The sequence below is a fragment of the Geotrypetes seraphini genome, chromosome 5 (genome assembly GCF_902459505.1).
Source record: "Geotrypetes seraphini chromosome 5, aGeoSer1.1, whole genome shotgun sequence".
In the NCBI taxonomy this organism is placed as follows: domain Eukaryota; kingdom Metazoa; phylum Chordata; class Amphibia; order Gymnophiona; family Dermophiidae; genus Geotrypetes; species Geotrypetes seraphini.
In genome coordinates this window covers 192,832,543-192,855,454 of record NC_047088.1, presented here as the reverse complement: position 1 = coordinate 192,855,454, position 22,912 = coordinate 192,832,543, and the positions used below count along the sequence as shown (strand labels likewise).

The following is a 22,912-nucleotide window of genomic DNA, read 5'->3' as shown; positions in this document are numbered from 1 at the left end:
TTTCATGTCAGAAAGGCAGAGTTGGCGGTTGGCGATTTGGGATGATCGGTTTTCACCTAGTGGGAGGAATAGCTGGATGTCATTGGCGTAGGAGTGGATTCTAATGTTGTACTTCTGGACAATATCGATGACAGGTCTGATGTAGAGGTTAAATAGGAGGGGAGATAGAAGGGCACCTCGGGGAATATCATATTTGATAGGTTTGGGGTTAGATTTGTGTGGCCCTAGTAGAACAATTTGGATTCTTTGGTGAAGGAAGGAGGTGAACCACTAGAGGGCAGAGTCCTTGATTCCAAGGTCACAGAGTCTGGATAAGAGGAGGTGGTGGTTGACAGTGTTAAAAGCTAGACTTTTCCCCAAATCAGGAGGAATTATCTTAACACCTATTCCTAAGAACCCAAAAGTCAGTCCCTCTGATGTGACCAATTATTGGCCAATAGCTTCCATCCTCCTATTCATCAAAATGATAGAGAGATTTGTTACAGAACAACTCAAATGTTATTTACAAGCTTCAACATCCTTCACCCTCCAAAATCAGGATTCTGGAAAAATCACAGCACTGAGATGGTGGTGGCAGCACTAGTAATATATGGCAAAGAACTACTAAACAAGGGTCACAGCACAATCATAATCCAATTTGACCTAGTAGATTTCGATCAAATGTCCAAAATCTTCAGTGATTTTGGATTCAGCTGCCTGGTCCTCTCCTGGTTCCAAGGCTTCCTAACTACTTGGCACTATGCTGTACATAAGGATGGTGAAAGATCTGATAGCTGGCACCCTCCCAGCGAGATCCCCCAAAGATTCCCATTTTCACCATCAGTGTTCAACCTCCTGATTCAATCCTTAGGAGCCAACCTAGATCTTGCACGAATAAAATATTTCACCTATGCAGATGACTTAACAATCATACTTCCTGTAATGGCTGCATTAGTCAATACCCTCACCACGGTCAAGAAATGTGTCCACACCATAGAAACTGGCCCTCAACCTACCACCTCAAACTAAATAAGAACAAAACCAAATTCCTTTGGCTAGGACTCTCGATTGACCCACGCTATGCTCCAAGAATTACAATAGACAACACAGACTTTCCATTATAATTACAATCCCGAATCTTGGGAGTAGAAACTGATAACCACCTATCCATGAAAAGCCACATACGATGAATAGTAAAACAATCTTTCCTTGTGATGAGAAAGCTAAGATCTATCGGAAAATACTTTGAAATGGAGGCCTTCTGAATCTTAATGCGATCCCTAATCCTATCTTGACTAGACTACTGTAACACTAGTTCTCTGCTCTAAAACATTATTATCATGTCTTCAACTAGTTCAAAATGCAGTGGTAAGACTCATATATGGATTATGGAAATCAGAACATCTACAGCTCTACTATATGAAACTACATCAGCTGCCCATAACCGTGAGGATCAAGTTTAAATTAGGCATCACTGCCTTTAAGATTCTAAGAGGGAATATCCCCACCTACCTAACAGAGTAGGCCACCCTACTCCAGGGTGCCTCCAACCGATATGCCAACAGAAATCTTTTCCACTTAAAATTCCCAGCATGCAACAATATACTAGGCAAATTGCCTCATCAATCCAATATCAATTAGCAAAATGCTGGAAACAGCTACCGCTTACACTACAAACTTGTGACCACTATCTCAGGTACATAAGAAATGCCTGTACCGGATCAGACCTGGGGTCCATCTAGTCCGATGATCCGCACACGTGGAGGCTCAGCCAGGCTTACCCAGGCGAATACTTTAAAAGCATTTCTCTACAAGGCAGGGAGCCAACCCTGAATTAATTGAATGATAATTGTTAAAGCCCATTCCTAAACTATCTAATGCAACTCTAGGGACAAAACAAAGAGCCAATGATGACCTACTTGTACTTGTAGCTATCTATTTGTAACTATAACCGAATTGTATTAATAGTTGTACTGATCTACCTATACTAGCAACCATATTGAATGTCTGTGTCAAACTGTCCATTGTAACTTCCTGGGTAACTGACCCAACCTCCTATTATGTAATTTGACCTTGAACTGAATGGATAAAGGTGGAATAGAAAACCTGACTATCATAACATAACATTTCAGAGGCAACTCTTTCTGCCCAGGGACAGACAGGAAAGCCTATTCTTCATTACCTCATATTGCTAGCAAGGGTTATTTTTGAAATAAGCCCTCCAGAATATCCTTTGGTGTATATAGATGTCACATTTTGGTGATCCTGCTACATACAAAAAAATCCAGGAGGTATGTGGCTGAACCAGAAAGAGGATTCTCTTGCTGGAAGCAACAAGCCTTTTCTTTTCCAGGCAGAGGTGTGACCACAGATACAAGGCTGTTCAATAGTCTTCAGTCTAAATTGTACAAGGTTTTATGAGCACAGAAGACTTTTACAATTCTACGAGGGTCATTTCATAAATAATGCACACAATTTAAAAAAAAAATTTACATGTTTATTTTTTTCAAGTATTTCTTTATAATCCTTCAATATAGTCTCCCTGTATGACTGAGTCCCAACATCCGGGAAGCTTCATTATTCCATCCAAGGCACCGTTTTAGTTCAGTTGCCAAATGGCTCGGGTACCAGTGGAAGAAAGCTCTTCCAGAGATGCAAAACGATGTCCACGCATAAGTTGTTTCAACTTTGGAAAAAGGTAAAGTCTGGTGGACTCATGTCTGGACTGTAGGGAGCATGAGGTAACACCTCCCAGCCGTATTCGTGTAGTTTGTCAATGACAAGTTCCATCTTTCCCACGACTAAAAAAATTTTGACGAGCTCAATCAAAAGTCAAACAAATGATGATTTTTGCTCATGATCATGAAGGCATCATCATCACAGACAAAGTTCCATGTAGAAGAAGTGGCACAGCAATGTATTATCATGGTTTTTACAAACAAATGCGCAAATAAATGCACAAAACCCGACCTCAGTTGCTCTTGGCTGAGCCAATCATTCTTCACGACAACACTTGCCCACACATAGGGAATGTCATTGAAAAACTACACGAATACGAGGTGTTACCTCATGCTCCCTACAGTCCAGACATGAGACCACCAGACTTTAACCTTTTTCCAAAGTTGAAACAACTGATGCGTGGACATCGTTTTGCATCTCTGGAAGAGCATTCTTCCGCCTAACCCGAGCCACTCGGCAAATGAACTAAAGCGGTGTCTTAGATGGAATAATGAAGCTTCCTGGACGTTGGGACTTGGTCATTGCAAAGCAGGGAGACTATATTGAAGGATTGTAAAGAAATACTTGAAAAAAAAAAAAAACCCAACATGTAAATTTTAAAAAATAGCGTGCATTATTTATGAAATGATGCTCATAACTAGAAACCGACAAAATTTTGATTTTGGTTTCAGTTAAGGTGCCAAAACCAGCCTAAAATCCTTTTGCTGCCTGGTTTTGGTTTTGGTTGAAGGGTATTTTAATTTTCTGTTTCAATTTTTTTATGTAAAGAAAACAGAGAAGGTGATCTGTAGTGCTCAATACCTTTATTATGGTCGTATTGACACGTATGTGTTTCGGCTGTTAGGCCTGCCTCAGGAGTCTGAGCCTCAGTGCAGTGTTCTGTCAGTTTTTCACCCTTATGACTATAATACTCAGATCAAATAGTCAATTGGGAAAAACAAAATTAACAAAATGAGCTTAAGAGCTCTCACTGGGTCATATTTAAACATCCAAAATTGAGTTTTGGCTGCATTTTTGTTTTTGACCAAAAACTTTCAGATAGTTTCAGTGTCCATTTTGGTTTTGGTCCAAACTAAAAAAAAAAATCTGTTTCATTTGGTCTCTAATTAAAATTAATGCTTATTGAACCACATGGGAGGGGGAGGAGCAATATCAGTAGTTAGCTGGTGCTGCAGAGTTAGGTGGAACCATGGAGATATGGAATAAGAAGGTAAAAGGGAAAATAAGAAGCATAAGTGGAGTGGGTACTAGGCACTCTGGCTGAAAAGAGAGACTCGGTTATAAAGGGAGAACTCAGAGAAATGGGGGATAGAATGGAAGTTCCAAAATATTAGAGGAGAAGTGAGGATTCATGAATTGAAATGACAGTGCAAACTCTAGATAGAGACAAGGAATTAAGAAATTGAGTGGTGAAAGGAAGTGGTAATTCAGCGATTTTAGTAGAGGGTTGGTGGGAGAATCAGAACCTGATTTGAATAAGAGAGTGGAGAATGAGGAATTAGGGTGGAATTTGAGGAGATTGGGTGCAGGATAGTCATTCTTTGGGTGGGCAAATGGAGAGTGGGGACTCAGAAATTGGTTGAGTTTTTGTTAGATTCTTGATGTACCACTTGAGATGAGGGAAAGTCTTAATGGAAACAGCAGGGACTGGGACTGGGACTAAGTGAAGATAGGAGAGACAAGACTTGATGTTTGGAAGGGGATAAGCTGGGAGGGTGATTAAGTAGGACTAAATATGAGATGGATGTAAGAAAAGGGAGTCATGGTTGAGACTATGTGAATGACCAGGATGAATGATGAGAAACGGTGGCAAAATATGGATCTCTGAAGGGGATAACGGACAATGGAAGTTGAATTGGGAAAGAGGTAAGAGTAGTAACGAGATGCTGACACGAGAGATGAGAGAAATATAAAAGGGACAGGAGGCAGAAAAGAGGGTTAGTAACAGAGAAAGAACTAGGGTTAGTAAGAGGATAAGAGGCAGAGGAAAAAAGATGAGGTCTAGGCAGGTGTGTGTACTGAGAGTTTAATTGGAGAACTAATGAAGAGTGGAAGACTGGGAAAATAAGAGGCTGAGGAAGGTGTAAAAGTGGGGAATGGAAAGACAGAGTGGGACTTAGAGAGAAAGGTGTGTGTTAAAGAGGGAGGTGGAAAGCTGTTAAGTAAGTGAGAGGTTGAACAGAAGGAGATTAAGGCCTGGAGGAGACAGGGGAATGAATTTGTTTTGAGTGGATATTGAGGCAGAGAAGAGAAGAACAGAGAAAAGACATAGGAAAATGGAGAAGAAACCCTGGAAAAGAAGTTAAAAGTAAACATATATAGTACATCCACAGAAACCTTCCCACCCAACAATGGGTACAGAGCAGAATTTCCCCACTCACCATACAAACTAAATTCTGGTGTTATCTCAGGAACAGCAACATATACCGTATTTTCTTCACTACTCAAAAGGTACCTAAAAAGCACCAACTCCCAGAACTACAAAGGACCCTTTCTAGGAAAATACTGTAAATATTGTGATGAACCCTAAAACAATTAATACACTTTCTGTTGAGAAAACTGAACAAGCTGATTCATTTCAGGTCCCTATACTGAAATTAAAAGTATATGCTAGCAGAATATCTATCCTCGATCATAGATACAGAATGCAAATAGACCCTCATAAGACCATAAGAATAGCCTTACTGTGTCAGACCAGTGGTCCATTTAGCCCAGTAGCCCATCTTCACGGTGGCCAATCCAGGTCACAAGTATCTGGCAAAAACCCAAATAGTAGCAACATTCCCTGCTACTGATCCAGGGCAAGCAGAGGGAGTGGAAAATATGAAAAAGGATCTGCAAAAGTTAGAGGAATGGTCTAATACCTGGCAACTAAAATTCAATGCAAAGAAATGCAGAGTAATGCATTTGGGGATTAATAATAGGAAGGAACCGTATATGCTGGGAGGAGAGAAGCTGATATGCACGGACGGGGAGAGGGACCTTGGGGTGATAGTGTCCGAAGATCTAAAGGTGAAAAAACAGTGTGACAAGGCAGTGGCTGCTGCCAGAAGGATGCTGGGCTGTATAAAGAGAGGCATAGTCAGTAGAAGGAAGAAGGTGTTGATGCCCCTGTACAGGTCATTGGTGAGGCCCCACTTGGAGTATTGTGTTCAGTTTTGGAGACCGTATCTGGCGAAAGACGTAAGAAGACTTGAGGCGGTCCAGAGGAGGGCGACGAAAATGATAGGAGGCTTGCGCCAGAAGACGTATGAGGAGAGACTGGAAGCCCTGAATATGTATACCCTAGAGGAAAGGAGAGACAGGGGAGATATGATTCAGACGTTCAAATACTTGAAGGGTATTAACGTAGAACAAAATCTTTTCCAGAGAAAGGAAAATGGTAAAACCAGAGGACATAATTTGAGGTTGAGGGGTGGTAGATTCAGGGGCAATGTTAGGAAATTCTACTTTACGGAGAGGGTAGTGGATGCCTGGAATGCGCTCCCGAGAGAGGTGGTGGAGAGTAAAACTGTGACTGAGTTCAAAGAAGCGTGGGATGAACACAGAAGATTTAGAATCAGAAAATAATATTAAATATTGAACTAGGCCAGTTACTGGGCAGACTTGCACGGTCTGTGTCGGTGTATGGCCGTTTGGTGAAGGATGGGCAGGGGAGGGCTTCAATGGCTGGGAGGGTGTAGATGGGCTGGAGTAAGTCTTAACAGAGATTTTGGCAGTTGGAACCCAAGCACAGTACCGGGTAAAGCTTTGGATTCTTGCCCAGAAATAGCTAAGAAGAAAAATTAAAATAAAATAAAATAAAAATTTTTTTAAATTGAATCAGGTTGGGCAGATTGGATGGACCATTCGGGTCTTTATCTGAAGTCATCTACTATGTTACTATGTTCCCTGATGTCTGTCTCAATAGCAGACTATGGACTTTTCCTCCAGGATCTTGTCCAAACCTTTTTAAAAATCAGCTATGTTATCTGCTCATACCACATCCTCTGGCAATGTGTTCCAAATAAGTGACCACCAATTAAAAATAGAAATTGTAGATAAAATATTACACTGAAATTCTAAGAAGCCCAACTCTGCATGCAGCACAGGGCTACATTAGAAAAACAGAAACACTTCTCCCTATATTGTGCAAAACAAAGATGGCAGATGCATATTCTCAAATTAACTGAATGAAAATATTTCAAACTGAAAATAAAATGCTTTTTTTCTAGATTGGTTATCTGGCTATTTTAGTTTTATAATTGCATAGGTCCAAGTTTTCCTACCACTTTGGAAAAAGCAAAGGAAAGTGGTAGGAAAATTTTTACTAAACAGTGATAGCGGTTTTTAGGGCAGGGAGCCGCGCTGAATGCTCTGCAATGCTCCCGACGCTCATAGAGTTCATATGAGCATTGGGAGCAGCGCTGAGTATTCAGTACAGCTCCCTGTGCTAATAACCACTATCGCGATTTAGTAAAAAGGGGAGGAGGGGTTAAATTAAAATAATGTATTTTTCTCAACATGATGGATTTTTAGCACCTATATGTATTGGAAGTTTCTGTATGTTACAATAATATTGCTGAAAGTTTACATTCTGTGTAGCCTTTGCTTCTTTAACTGGCATATTTTTGTTACTCTAAGGCACTGAATCACAATGCAGAACTAAGGAATCGACTAAATAGAATACATTCAGAGTCTGTGATTTCTGATCAAGTTGTCAGTGTAAATATTATTCCCAGTCCTGATGAGGTAAGAAGTTAAGTGGGGCAGGGTTTGTGTCAGAGACAGGGAGAGGCTAGCAGCAACCAGAGTTAGAGGGATGGTAGAATACATAGGAAGAAGCATAACCAGAAGAAACAAAAAGGTGACAAAAAGGTGACAATTGGTAAGAGGTTGAGTTACCAAAGATTAGGGAGGAGGAGAACCAGGGAGTTCACCGCTGCTCTTTGAAATCTTGGACAAGTCACTCAACCATCCATTGAATCAGGTACAAAACTTAGGGCCTCTTTTATGAAGCCGATTAGGGATCTAAGACAGTTAATCCCACGACACTTGTGGTCCTGCAACAGTTAATCACAGACACTTTCAACCCTTGTCACTTAATCCCATAGACACTTAATCCCCCGTCAGTTAATCCCATATCTGTTGTTTGATTAATTTATTTTCTGCACATATATTCTGTCATTTATTCTTTAAATTTTATTATGCTTTTTGAAGTAGGCATTCATAAACATAATATATAAGCAGCATGTATGTAAATCGGTATATAATATCAGAAATGCAGTATATGCCATTTAAAAGGTGCAGGTAATCTACACACACTGTACCTGAACACATAAAAATTTATTGATAAGAGTTGCATCAACTATCAACACGTTCTATATAATGTCTGACATTATGAATGCAACAAATGTTCCATTGCGCGAAGAATCACAAGAATCTCCACTCTTCCAAAGTTTCCAACCGCCTTAGCAACATGATCTTTCAGCATCTGGTATTTCTTTGTCGATGGATGTATTAACCACTTGCTCCTTGAAGCAGAACCGCCTTCTGACAGCTCATATCTTGCTTGATTCCTTGCAGAAAAGTCCAGATGGTAGGGTGATGATAGTGAAAGAGAGACTGCAATCCATGATGCTAACCTTCCACTGCATTAGTTGTTCATGCAACTCCATTTGCGGCTGCCTCGTTCTGATTCCATAATTCTGGTCTGAACATTGCAGGCACTTATGCTGCAGAACAGCCACACAATCGACGCCCTCTAATATACATGTGCTCAAAGAAACTTACAAGGTCATCCTTATGGTCATGCTGTGGCATGTTGTCCGCTAGCATCTCGAATGCCTCAGTAAGTCGGTGACAAGAACAGAAGCTAAGTCAGACAAGCAACAGACGCTTTCACTAATGTTGTCATTATTTTGATGCTCCACTTTCATGCCTGTTTCGTTCACTTTACTCAGAACGCTGTGCGTTAAATGAAAATAACATCTGGTTAATGTTGCTTCAGGATAAGCTCCTGGAACACCACCATAGCTGCCTTGTTTGCCGCCCCCCCCCCCCACTAATGCCAGCCCTGCTAAGGATCTAAACACTCCCTGAACATCTACCCTCAGGATCATTAAACACCTGCTCAATTCCAAACCCAAGTCCCTTCCTAGTTAGTATGGCAACCCCTCCTGTTTTTTTATTACCTTTTTTTCTGGTGCACCTGCACCACCACCTCCTCAAATTATTTCCTCTGTAACAAATGGGAGTCCCTTAATCACTAATGAGTTTTCTGTAATAAACTAATATCCTATCCCATCTCATCCCATCTAACTCTCTCAAAACAATACTACGCTTGCCTGGGTTGTTTAAACAATTAACATTCCAAGATCCAACAAGAATATCTTCCCCCAACCCCTACTCCCAACTCTCCTCCTCCTGTCTCTCCTCCCCTTAAACCCTTTTACCCCACCCCTCTATTTCCCCTGTACTACCATCCAGAACTAGTACTGATTGTCACTCCCCCTGATCAGCCTACCCCTGAGGAAATGTCCCATCCAGAAGGTAAATGGACTCCTCCTTTTCCTCCCATTCTCCTGCTCTCCCCCTATACTCAAATATACACAAGAATCTCTCTTAATAATAAAAATCGCTGCTGTCCGTTATTAGCACATAATATGTCCATATAACATACCATCATGCTACAGCTTTAGTGAACTTCTTGCTGTGACCAATCACCATCTGCTAAGCCAAATCAGAGCTCGGTTCTACAGTTGAGAGTTTTGATGAAACCACCCTGGGAACATTATTGCATCCCAAATCTCGCAAAGCAAACTATGCTTCTTCCACCAGCTTCACTTTTCTCAAATTCCCATTCACATTTATCCAAACTCCAAAGGGAATAGCCAACAAAACCTTCAGTATGAAGAAACTGGGTTATTCCCTTAAAAGCATGTCTTTTTTGCAGTGTAGACCAAGCCAGATCTTGGTAGGCACCAACCTTAAGATCCTTCCACAAGAAGTCTCTGTGTTGTCAGTCTTTTGTCAAAATTAATTATTTGGTTGGAAAATCAATAAAACAAACAACGTCTCACGGTGAAGACTTTCATACCAGTCCCATGCTCTTATGGGGGCCACTGAATGTGCAAATCTTTGGTAAGTCCCTCTTTATATGTAAGCAGTAATTGTTCACAAAAATCAGTTGTCATTGCCACACAGTTTTTAGATTTCTCTATTTCTGGGATACCCTTGAAACTCAAATTACATCTCCGGGACTGGTTTTCAAGATCCTCAATCTGATCACGCAATTCCTGCCACACTGTTGTTTCCTTGGTCTGGATGCCTTGCCTTGATTTAACCATCAGGGCTGACACATGCTTCTCTGTTGCAGCCACACATGTTCCCAATTCATTGACCTTATGGCAGATCGATCCCTGCCATCTCATATTTCAGGTCTTTGAACCAGGTTATCACATCTTTTTTGTTGTTCTCTAATGTATCATCCTGTATTCCTGCTGATTCCTCATCCTTTGAGTCAGAGGGCAACTGTGCCATTTTCTTTTTCTCCACCTCCATAGTTCCGGTCTCCAACCTCTGCTTATCTCTTGCATCTGCCATGATGCCCAATGATCCCCAAAGATTAAAGCAAGGTAATTAAATGTGTGAATAACAAGTTATGCTCAAAAATCTTTTCAAATAAAAGAACTGTCTTCTCATTCAAATTGGTAACCAAACTTCAGGATTGCAACCGTCACGTTTGAAAGTCACTCAGAGGTATAGAGTTCTTCAAGAAGAGAGTTACGCCCTCTAGTGATGAACCAAAGTATATTTTTCAGTCGTTGCAACTTTATTAGTTCTGGTTACGCTCCAAGTTTGATTACAAAAGTAAATAAATAAATAAATGTCTTTACAGTCTTTCAAACACTTGTATGAAAATACTTTGTTTTTTCTTATCTTTACAAATCTTTTCAAATGAACATTCCTCCCCCTGTACTCTTTTAAACCAGACAGCTGATGCTATGTTTTCTCTGACAGTTTAAATTCACAGCACCGACAGCGTTCTTTTGACGATGTTACCACATCGCAAACTTGAAGCATTCTATCAGCATTGAAAAGGTTTTTCAATTTACATACAATAGGGTCTCCTGAAGAAGGAATCGAAACGGGGCCACGTAGAGACCCCGAACCTGTTATAAACTGAATTATCAAGCTGCTCTCAATTTTCTCACAGAGCGATGTTCATTTGAAAAGATTTGTAAAGATAAGAAAAAACAAAGTATTTTCATACAAGTGTTTGAAAGACTGTAAAGACATTTATTTATTTATTTACTTTTGTAATCAAACTTGGAGCGTAACCAGAACTAATAAAGTTGCAACGACTGAAAAATATACTTTGGTTCATCACTAGAGGGCGCAACTCTCTTCTTGAAGAACTCTATAGCTCTGAGTGACTTTCAAACGTGACGGTTGCAATCCTGAAGTTTGGTTACCAATTTGAATGAGAAGACAGTTCTTTTATTTGAACTCTAGTATTTTTCTGACTTCCACTAATATTTAACTATTAGTACCCCAGTGACATTATAAACAAAAATCTTTTCAGCCACAATGGAGTTCCAAAGCTAAGTAGCCATTCTGCAATGTAACATCACTTCCTCCCTCTGCATTTGTTTCTTGTTTAAAATCTTGGCTGCAAGGGCATTTTCTATTACTGGTTACTCAAAGTTTGTGACTTAAAGAAATAGGGGAATTGCAGATACTGTATATGCAGTAACCATACCAGTTCTAGATTTTGAGCTTCTGCATGGAATTTCTACAGAATAAAACCATTAAACAGCAAATCCTTCACAGGGCATATTTGTGGGGGTTAATTGGATCTATTGCAGTGAGAAAAGATAGGCAATAGCCAGTACTGGTCAGAAGTCATATTGTAGTGCATGTTTACTGCCATGCACATATGTCTTAATAGGCAGAATTGAATAACGTTTTATTTTGTAACTGTGTTGTATCATACGTCAGCTATGCAAAAGCTACCTATAGTTCAGTTACAGTGTATACAGCTATTTACATTATTTTAAAATCATTTTTTGACTTTTAAATGGTTTAAATTCTCCAGACTTGTTAAGCAATGTGAACATATTTTTTTCTGTTTTGTTTTCTATTACATTTCATTTGTGCTTTTATATTGTTTATTATATAAACAATATAAACATTAAATTATAATGTTTGCATGGTTTATTTTGGTTGTAGCCTAGTGAGCAAATACACGTGAGCCTTCCCATATCTAAGCAAGTATCCAATGGGAGCAGACTGTCTATGTCTGAATCTGTTTCCGAATTCTTTGATGCTCAAGAAGTGCTCCTCTCAGCAAGCTCATCCGAGAATGAGGTAAGAAGAAAAACCCTGAGGTTTTCAAAAAAGTATTTTAGTGTGTCTCCTTTTGAATGCTGTGTGACATCTAGGGGCATAGTTAACAACATGGGCTGCCTTTAAGATGTAACAAGCAACAGAAGAGAGAGATTCGAAAGCGCATTGGTAAAACACATGAGGTTGTCACGAGAGCATGCAACAGCCATTGTGTGGTAGCTTCCACTAAGGACAGGTGTAAATGGGCTTTGCTCCTGCCTTCAACACCCCCACTGGAACATGGGGCGTATACGTGTGGATTTTGGTCCCTCCTAAGCCCCGTTCTAGCCATGCCTCCTTTTCATCTTTATATGGTGCAGACCTACATTTATAAATTCTGGCTTTCCTAAAAAAAATTCATGTATATCTGAGATACACATGCAAATCATTATTAGGGATTCTAAAAAAAAAAAAAAAAAGGTAGATCCAGGGAAGCCAGGTTGGGGGGGATTGCAGTTGCTGGGGCTCATTTTGGGGGGAGGAGATTCAGAAGAGGCTTGTTATTTCAGGAGGTGTGAGGATCAAAAAGGGGATCTGAGGGCCTGGAAAGGATTTTGTAGTTATGTAGGTCATGGCTAATTTTCAGCCAGGGCTCTCGTATCAGTCTTATGCTGAATATTATCCCAGACTTGCATAAACTCTGGCAGCCAGGACAACCCAAATTACTACTACTACTACTATTAATTATTTCTATAGCACTACCAGCTGCACAGAGTCACAAAGAGTAAGAAAACAGTCCCTGTTCGAAAGAGCTTACAATCTAAACAGCCAAGACAGACAAACAGGATGTCATGGATACAGTTAAGGGAAACGGTTAATCAGCAGGCTGGGTTGGAGGGCAGAGGAGTAGGGTTAAAGATTGAAAGCTATATCAAAAAGGTGGACATGGCCCGACACTGAAAATCCTGGTCTAATTTAGCCAGTGACCACCACTGGCTGAGCATCTAGCCCTTTGTTTTGGGGTTGTTGTTTTTTTTATTTATCTCACTTCACCTTTTCTTTTATTCTTCCTGTGAAGTTCTTTGTTCTCCTTTTTGCTGCTTATCACTATGGCACTCATTTGTTAAGCAGATAGACATCTCAAAATGCCACAAAAAGCATCCATCTGCCCAAAATGTCTAAATTTCAATTTTGAAACAGCAGAATTTGGACGTCCTACACTATAATGCATCCAAATAGTAAAGGAACATGTTGTGGGCATATTTTAGGTTGGACTCAGGAGGGCCCAAAATTAAGATATCCAACAGCGATAATTGAATGGAAAGAAACGTTTTAAGTGTAAAAAGAAGGATGTATTTATTTAGACTTGTTTCCAATCACATCCAGAGTACAAAAAGTTGCTGTGATTAAGCAGCTGGCTATTGGGGTGATTAAGGTATGACTCCTCATGAATCCCCCAGTTGTTACTGTCTCCTTCCCTTACCCCTGAAAGTAACACTGGAAAAGTGAAACTAGGCTCCCTGACAACATCAGGTATTATGGACATTCTGAATACATCTGCAAGTAAGCCAGTTTTAGATGGCTTGTTGAAAGCAGTATTCACTTGGGATGCCCTATTTTTTCAGGTTTGTTCAATAATCTAGTTGTGTGCTCCATTTGCTCAGCAGCTTTATTTTTATTTCCTTAGGTTTCAGATGATGAATCTTACATCAGTGATGTGAGTGATAACATATCTGAGGACAACACCAGTGTGGCAGACAATATTTCTCAGCAAAGTACAGTATACAAAACTATTGTTTAAATTCTATATGAGTCCAAGGCTGTGTACAGAATTGTTGACTTAAATGTTATAGCCATTTTCCATTGATTTCTGTAGATGTAGCTACATAACAGGTGGACAAAAAATGAAGAATCAGTATTCACAATGCATTTTCTATTTATACTGGATAAGAAAGATTTTATTTTTAATTATGATTATGTTTTAGATAGAGTGTACATGTAGAAATCAGAATTGATACATTCAAGTCAGGATATGTCCAGTTCTGCTAGTATTTTAGAAAAGAATCTATTGACCTAGAGCTTCCGCTAAAATACTTGCAGGAATGTATGTGTATGTCGCAGCTATATGCTTTGGGAGCATCCATTTTACAATTGTCAATGTGAAAGTCAGCAACCAAGACAAGTCAGCAACTCACATCTGTAAGTTCCGATGCTTACACGAGTAAAAATGTATTTTAGATCTTACATGTTATGCTTATACATGTAAATATTTGCCATTTTAGAAACCTACAAGTAAAAATGCTCCTAATTAATTATAGAGGTTGCAATCTTCCTGTACATTCAATTTCAAGGGGGAAAAACAAAGGGGATTAAGGAGAAAGCCATTCCTTAAAGGGCAGCCCAAAACAAGCACATTAAGAAAAAAAAAAAAAAACTATACATATCCTGGAGCAGCTGTAAATTCCAATGTTGTGATAGAAACATAGAAACATAGAAAAAAGCGGCAGAAAAGGGCTATAGCCCACCAAGTCTGCCCATTCCAAGTATCCCCCCCCTGAATTTACTCCCTTAAAGATCCCACAAGAGTATCCCATTTTTTCTTAAAATCTGTCACGCTACTGGTCTTTATCACCTGGAGTGGGAGTCTGTTCCAATGATCCACCACTCTTTCGGTGAAGAAGTACTTCCTGGAGTCTCCATAAAACTTCCCTCCCCTGATTTTCAGCGGATGCCCTCTGGTGGTCGAGGGTCCCATGAGCCAGAAGATATCATCTTCTGACTCGATGCGTCCCGTGATGTATTTATACGTTTCAATCATATCTCCCCGTTCTCTTCTTTCCTCGAGTGAGTACAGTCGCAATTTCTTTAGTCTTTCTTCATATGGGAGATCCTTGAGCCCCATGACCATCCTGGTGGCCCTTCGCTGAATTGACTTGATCCTCAGCACGTCCTTTCGGTAGTGTGGTCTCCAAAACTGAACACAGTACTCCAAGTGTGGCCTCACCATGGCTCTGTACAACGGCATCATAACTTCAGGTTTCCTGCTGACGAAACTTCTGCGGTTACACCCCAATATTTGTCTTGCCCTGGAGGAAGCCTTCTCCACTTGATTGGCAACTTTCATGTCCTCGCTAATGATCACTCCTAGATCGCGTTCTTCCATGGTCCTAACCAAGGTCTCACCATTTAGTACATAAGTTCTACGCGGGTTTCTCTTGCCCAAGTGCATTATCTTGCATTTTTTAGCATTGAAGCCAAGCTGCCAAGTATTTGACCATTGTTCCAGCAGCAGTAGGTCGTGTGTCATATTATCAGGTGATAAGCCTCTGCCTACTATGTTGCAAAGTTTGGCATCGTCGGCGAACAGTGATACCCTTCCTCTAAGTCCTTGCGTCATATCTCTTATGAATAAGTTGAATAGAATCGGGCCCAGGACCGATCCCTGCGGCACTCCACTGATCACGTCCGACGCTTCAGAGGGGGTACCGTTCACCACCACCTTCTGAAGTCTGCCGCTCAGCCAATCCCCAATCCATGTAGTTAGAATGTCTCCTAATCCTATCGATTTTAGCTTGTTCAGTAATCTTTGATGAGGGACGCTATCAAATGCTTTGCTGAAGTCCAAATATACCACGTCCAGTGACTCTCCAGCGTCCAGTTGTCTAGTAACCCAGTCAAAAAAGCTAATCAGATTAGATTGGCATGATCTACCCTGGGTGAACCCGTGTTGGTGTGGATCACGTAGTTTTTCTTCGTCTAGGATTGTGTCAATATGCTGTTTGATCAGTGTTTCTATGAGTTTACACACTATAGACGTGAGACTCACTGGTCTGTAGTTTGCTGTCTCTGTCCTGCAGCCCTTTTTGTGGAGTGGGATTACATTGGCAGTTTTCCAGTCCAAGGGGACCCTTCCTGTGCTTAGGGAAAGATTGAAAAGAACAGATAATGGTTCTGCCAGGACTTCCCTTAACTCCCTGAGCATTCTGGGGTGTAGGTTATCCGGTCCCATGGCTTTGTTTACTTTGAGTCTTGATAGTTCGTTGTAGACACTACTGGGCGTAAATTCGAAATCTTGAAACGGGTCTTTCCGGTTATCTCCCGTCTGAAGCTGAGGACCAGCTCCCGGTGCTTCGCGAGTAAATACTGAACAGAAGTATTGGTTTAGTAATTCTGCCTTCTCAGAGTCTGATTCTGCAAATTTACCGTCCGATTGCTTCAAGCGTACTATCCCATCTTTGTTTCTTTTCCTGTCACTGATATAGCTGAAGAAAGATTTATCCCCTTTCTTAATTTTCCGTGCTAGCTCTTCCTCCATTCGGAGTTTGGCCTCTCTGACTGCTGTTTTGACAGCTTTGGTTCTGTCTAGATAGTCCTCTTTTGCCCCTTCTCTGCCTAAATGTTTGTAGGCAATAAATGCGTCTTTTTTCTGTTTAACTAGTTCTGAAATTTCTTTACTGAACCATTGGGGTCTTTTGTTTCTCCTTTTACTTACTGTCTTTATGTATCGGTCTGTTGCTTCATGTAGTATGGACTTCAGGGACGACCACATATCCTCCACGTTGTCAGTTTGTGCTTGTTTATGTAGTTCCTGATGGACAAAATCTCCCATTCGGTTAAAGTCTGTGCCTCTAAAGTTGAGAACCCTTGTTGCTGTGCTTGTTTTTGGGAATCCTTTTCTGAGGTTGAGCCATACCATATTATGATCGCTGGAGGCCAGTGTGTCTCCTACTGAGACTTCAGTGACACTATCTCCGTTGGTGAGGACTAGGTCTAGTAACGCCTGGTCCCTGGTGGGTTCCAATACCAATTGCTTGAGACGTGCACCCTTTATGGAGTTTGATATTCTTTTGCTGCTACCCGTAGTCGCGGAGAGTGTGTTCCAATCTGCATCTGGCATGTTGAAGTCTCCTAGCATTACTGAGTCGCCGCGCAGTGTGATATGTAAACATATATGTATATTCCCTTCAGAAACAGGGAGTATACGTGTGGATTTTGGTCCCACCTAAGCCCCGTTCTAACCATGCATCCTTGTCATCTTTATGGGCTCCTTTTACTAAGCTGCGATAGCGTTTTTAGCGCGCAGAATTTTAGTGCAAGTTAAACCCGCGCTACTAAGCTAGAGCTAACGCCAGCTCAATGCTGGCATTAGTGTCTAGCGTGTGTGGCAATTCTGCGCACGTGAGTGCGCACTAAAACCGCTATTGCAGATTAGTAAAAAGAGCCCTATGTGGTGCAGACCTATATTTATAAATTCTGGCTTTCTAAAAAAAAAATCAGGTTTTCCATTTGTATCCGAGATATACATGTAAATCATTATTAGAGATTCTAAAAAAAAAATTTAAAAAAATCTAAGTTTCTTATGCAGGTCCTGGTTGAATATCAGCTGAGACTCACATAAGTTTAAGCAGCCAGCACAACTGTAATTAGCCCCAGATATTTAATTCTGGTCCCTGGGCATGGTCCAACAATGAATATCAGGAGCTAATTCTGCCCACGACGATCTGCATTAAAAAAAAACAAAAAAAAAAAACTGACCACCACAGGCTGAATATTGACTGGTTAAATGTTTAATAGATTGACTGAAAGTCCAGAATTCTGCTTTTCAATGAGACTTGTCAAGCTCTTTCTGCCTGTTAAGATAGTCCAGCAGATAAGACTCTTGAGCTTCATCCTGCCCTTTCAGCTCAGGAGATTAGTGCAGGATTTGACCGATTATGAATAGCACAGTGTGGAAAAATACTGAGAGACTCTGTGGCATGCTAGTCTTATGAAACCCCAAAGGGTTAAGGACTTTATTTAGGGAAAGGATTTTGGATGTAGCTCGTTCAGTTATAGCTCAAGGGAAGAAATATTCAGGTATAATAGGTATCTTTTCTGCCCTATTGGGATTGTAATCTAACTTTGTACCTGAGGCAAAGGAGGATTAAGCAACTTGCCCTAGATCACACAAAGCCACAGTGGGATTTTAACTGGGCTTTTCTGGTTTTTAGTCTGGTGCTCTGAGGCTATTCCTTTACTCCAATATTTGCTAAACGTTTTTCCCATAGCCATAAAAAATAAAATAATTTTATAAGGAGGCTCTTAGTGTAAGTTTGCTTTCAGGCATCTATTTTAGGCCAGTTTCTTAAAGAAAAGTAAACACCTACTTGTCTTTGTAAAATACTAGCATAGGTGGCAGAAATCATGCTTACACTGCCGTTATTGACATTTATATCTACCCAGGTATAAATGTTGTTGCCTACAAATTTATAAGTAGTGAGTACTTTAGTGTGTTTTATTATCTATGGGAGTACACATGTGCTCCTCCCAACTCCACCTCTTTTCATGCCCACCAGCAAAGTATGCATCATGTCAAAGCTCATACCTTTGTGCCTAATGGTATGTTATAAAATTATCCCCCAAATGGCAGAAAGCATTTAATAAATAGAAAGAAAACTGGCCTGAAAGAATAAACAGACTGCCATGTCAGGGTTTTGTTTTGGGTTGGGTTTTGGGTTTGTTTGTTTTTTTTTTGAGGGGGGGTTTGCAGTTAGAAGTTATTCTTGATGCTTCATCGTAAATACCTTTATTCAAAAATTCTGCTCTTAACTTTGAGCCTCTTGATTTAACTCGCATTCTTATATATATTGCATGCACTTATTTAACACCATGTGCATGTCAGTGTTGAAGTTAACTGCCTTTCTGCATGAGTTTTTTTTTTTACTTTAGTCTTCTCAGATCATGACGGAATTTTAAAAGATCGGTAGCATGGAATCTTGCTACTGTTTGGGGTTCTACTGGGTACTGTGACCTGGATTGGCCTCTGTTGGAAATGGAAGACTAGACCGGATGGACCATTGATCTGACCCAGTATGGCTGTTTTTATTATTCTTTCAGTTCTGAACTGTGAGCTGTCAGGAGGTGCCTTTCAGAATGGCCGAAGAACCTGTCTCTCTGCTCCCTCTCCTGATACCAGCAATATCAATCTGTGGAATATTCTGAGAAACAATATTGGCAAGGATCTGTCCAAGGTCTCAATGCCAGTTGAGCTTAATGAACCTCTCAATACTTTACAACATCTCTGTGAGGAACTCGAGTACAGTGAACTATTGGACAAGGCTTCTGATACTGATGACCCTTATGAGCGCCTGGTACAGTACTGTCTAGTTTTTGTTTACATGCACAATAATATCAGTATTTTGGTAGTATACGTTTCAGTGTCTTTTAAAAACTGAGTGAGCATACTGCATTGCACTGAACCTGTGTAATTCTATTTATAGATAAACTGAATTCAAGATTTTCTTTGTATTCACATTATAATTTTAATTAATGATAATAACATCAAGAAAGATATTTTGAATCTCCAAAATCTAATCTAATCTAATCTTCCATTTGGGTATCGCACAAACCTGTGCAGGCTCTAGGCAACTTACAGTGAAATTGGGGGAGGAGGGGACAGGACTGGAAGGAGAGGCCTAAATAGTACTCAGAAGAGGGCAGTTGTTTTATCAAAAATGTTTAAAATGATAAAATATGCAATAACACCTTTGGTTAGTCCTACTGATGAACTGAAGATTTTCAATTATAATATCATAGGTATGAGAAGTTAAATGTCTACTGAGTTCTGCAGTTATTATATGAAAGAGGTGACTTCCTGAGTATGAGGAAAAGTTATTTTTTCTTTTTAGAAACTTATATTAATTACAGTCAAGCAGTACAGTAAGACTTAGATCAAGAAATTTAAAAGGAATATAGGAATCATTAGACATACCTAATCAATATAGCCTGCATCATGAGAAGGCAAACACTATACATAACAACCTCCCAAAACTACCTTCAAAATCACAAAATACAGATCATCCAGATGACTTATCCTTAAGAAAACATTATAGCTGGGAAGTCTCTATTTACTGCTGGTGAACTTTGGGGCCACAAACTTGTATTGGGAAATATTTACGCTCCAAACGTCTATGATCACAAGTTTTTCTCCTTAGCCTTGTCTGGGCTGCTGCTATTTGATGGCTATCAGCTCAACTTAGGTGGAGATTTCAACATCACAGCTAATTCTATGATAGATTGTAAAGCACTGAAGTGAGGCCCGGGAACGGCTGCACATAGGGGAGTGAACTTTCTGACCCAGGAGCTGGCCCTAGTGGATACGTGGAGAGCTATGCACCTGGATGAAGTTGATTTCACCTTTTTCTCTCATCCTTACGAGGTCTATGCATGTCTAGACTATCTGCTATGTTCCCACTCTTGACCCAAATGACTATTGTGGAGCTTGCTTTTTCTGATCATGCAATGGTACATCTTACTCTGCAATTTGCCAATATTGAGGGGGACAGAATATGGTGTATGCCTGCCCACCTTTATAATGACCTGGACTTCCATGCCTTTCTCCAGGAAAAATGGAAGGATTATCTGGACCATAACGATACTGATGATGTTGATTCGGTGATGCTATGGGATGCAGCGATAGCAAAAATGAGAGGCCCGATGGCTTGGGTCCTGAGTTTTACAAGATATTACAACATGACATTTGCAGAGACTTTTTTTAGGACTTTTGGTGAAAGATTTTTTTGATCCTGTGTATAACAGGACCCATGTGGCAATCTTACCAAAGCCAGGGAGGGTCACAGACCAACTAGGCTCCTACTGCCCGATTTCACTTCTGAACCAGGATATTAAATTACTGGCCACTGTGCTTGTTGTAATTTGAACTGGGTTTCCTGCATCAAGATTATCAATCCTCTTCATTGAAGCGTCAATGCACTGCTTTGAAGCATAGACATTCTATTTTGAGGCAGGACTCAAGGTCAGTGGTGGTCTGTTAAGGAAAAGACATTCCACATCAACCTGAAAAAGCTGTGGGAAATCCAAAATGCTTCAAAGACCTTTTCAGAGAGTCTTTCCAACCAAGTCCTCTTTGTTTGAACAGACAATTGGGTTCCTAGGTACTACATTAAAAAAAAAAACACTGGGACACAGAATTTCTTCCTCTGGGTCAGAAACAGAAGACATTTAAAATTGGGCATTTCCTCGAAATTTGTTCTCAAAACCCTATGGGGTTAATAATCAAAAAAAGCGTCTAAGTCCCCTTTTGGCCTAAGTCCTTAAAAGTTCAACGCAGAAGCAGGGAAAGTGTCCATAACCAAAACAAACGTCCTTGTTTTGATTATGGCCTGCCTCTACTAAACGCCCAGATAACCACTACTTCTAAAAGTACACCCCCACGATGTCTACACTTTTTGGCCATAATGAACCAAAAAAATGCCTAAGCCCCAAACGTCCAACAGAAGGGCTTTTAGGCGAAGGAGGAGCAAGTCCTTCACCTAAAAGCTGGATTCTGTAAAAGGTGTCTGTCAAAAACAACACCGGTTACAGAAACCCCCCAAACAACGATCCAGGCAGGAGGGTGCCCAAGCCCTCCTGCCATGTGGAACCGCGACCCCCCCCCCCGACAACATTGGGGCAAGAGGGAGCCCAAGCCCTCTTGCCCCGGCAATCGTGCCCCCCCGCCGACTCGATATGGCCAGGAGGGAGCCCAAGCCCTCCTGGCCCCGGCGACCACCCCCTCCGATTCAAACGGGACAGGAGAGAGCCCAAGCTCTCCTGGCCCCGATGAACCCCCCCCCCTCCGATTGAACGGGCCAGAAGAGAGCCCAAGCTCTCCTGGTCCCGGCGACCCCCCCCTCCGATTCGAACGGACCAGGAGAGAGTCCAAGCTCTCCTGGCCCTGATGAACCCCCCCCTCCGATTGAACGGGCCAGAAGAGAGCCCAAGCTCTCCTGGTCCCGGCGACCCCCCCTCCGATTCGAACAGGCCAGGAGAGAGCCTAAGCTCTCCTGGCCCCGGCGACTACCCCCTGCGACTGGAATGGGCCAGGAGGGAGGCCAAGCCCTCCTGGCCCCAGCGACCCCCTACCCCCACTACATTATGGGCAGGAGGGATCCCAGGTCGTCCTGCCCTCGACGCAACCCCCCTCCCCCCAACGATTGCCCCCCCTAGAACCCCTGAATGGTCCATCCAGTCTGCACAACCTGATTCAATTTAATTATTTTTCTTTTTAGCTATTTCTGGGCAAGAATCCAAAGCTCTACCCGGTACCGTGCTTGGGTTCCAACTGCTGAAATCTCCGTCAAAACCTATTGCAGCCCATCTACACCCTCCCAGCCATTGAAGCCCTCTCCAGCCCATCCTCCCCCAAACTGCCATATACAAACCGTGCAAGTCTGCCCAGTACTGGCCTTATTTAGTATTATTTTCTGATTCTAGATCTTCTGTGTTCATCCCACGCTTCTTTGAAAATATGGGTTACAGTTGGTTGATGTAGAGTGAGGCAGTTGAGAGGCGTTGTAAACTTGGTTATTAATATAGACATATTTCGGATAGTATTACTGCTTTACAAATATTTGAACACTTTTATATATGCATGGAAAGGGTTCAGAGGTAAAGTCCTGGGTAAGTAGGTGGGAAGGTAAGGGGGATTTGTTCAGAGATGTTTAGGGGTTGCATAGAAGAAAAACTGTGCACTGGTATACTAATCTTTGTTTTGAATTAAAAAAAAGAAATAAATACAAGTGGAAATAAAGAAGTAAATAAGAAAACAGATAAATAGGGGCGGGTCAGGGGTGGGGTGTGGATGGGGTGGGGTGGGGGTGGGCCAGGGGTGGGGCATGGGTGGGGGTGGGACAGGGGCGGGGCATGGATGGGGTAGGGCGGGGCATGGGTAGGGGTGGGGCAGGGCCAGGGGGGCCCAGTGTACCTGGGTGCCTAAGGGCCCTCGAAGAATTAATCCTGCCCTGGTCTTCTTGGTGGCTATTACTTCTGCTAGACGTGTTTCAGAGTTGCAGGCTCTCTTTTGTAGGTCTCCCTTCCTTGAGTTTTCTAGGGAGCGGTTCATGTT

The 22,912-nt window shown here is 41.3% G+C and overlaps 1 protein-coding gene across 8 annotated transcripts in view; it reads left to right on the top strand.

Annotated features, from left to right (window-relative positions):
• OSBPL6 (oxysterol binding protein like 6) overlaps positions 1-22,912 on the top strand; it is a 240,256-nt gene that overhangs the window by 147,510 nt on the left and 69,834 nt on the right. For 7 of the 8 annotated variants that reach the window (XM_033946818.1, XM_033946816.1, XM_033946815.1 and 4 more), the window contains 4 exons: positions 7,342-7,449; positions 11,932-12,069; positions 13,715-13,802; positions 18,904-19,157. In XM_033946818.1, the coding sequence (XP_033802709.1) occupies positions 7,342-7,449; positions 11,932-12,069; positions 13,715-13,802; positions 18,904-19,157 (588 nt within the window). The remainder of the gene's footprint in view (positions 1-7,341; positions 7,450-11,931; positions 12,070-13,714; positions 13,803-18,903; positions 19,158-22,912) is intronic. The other variant, XM_033946821.1, reaches the window with a different exon arrangement.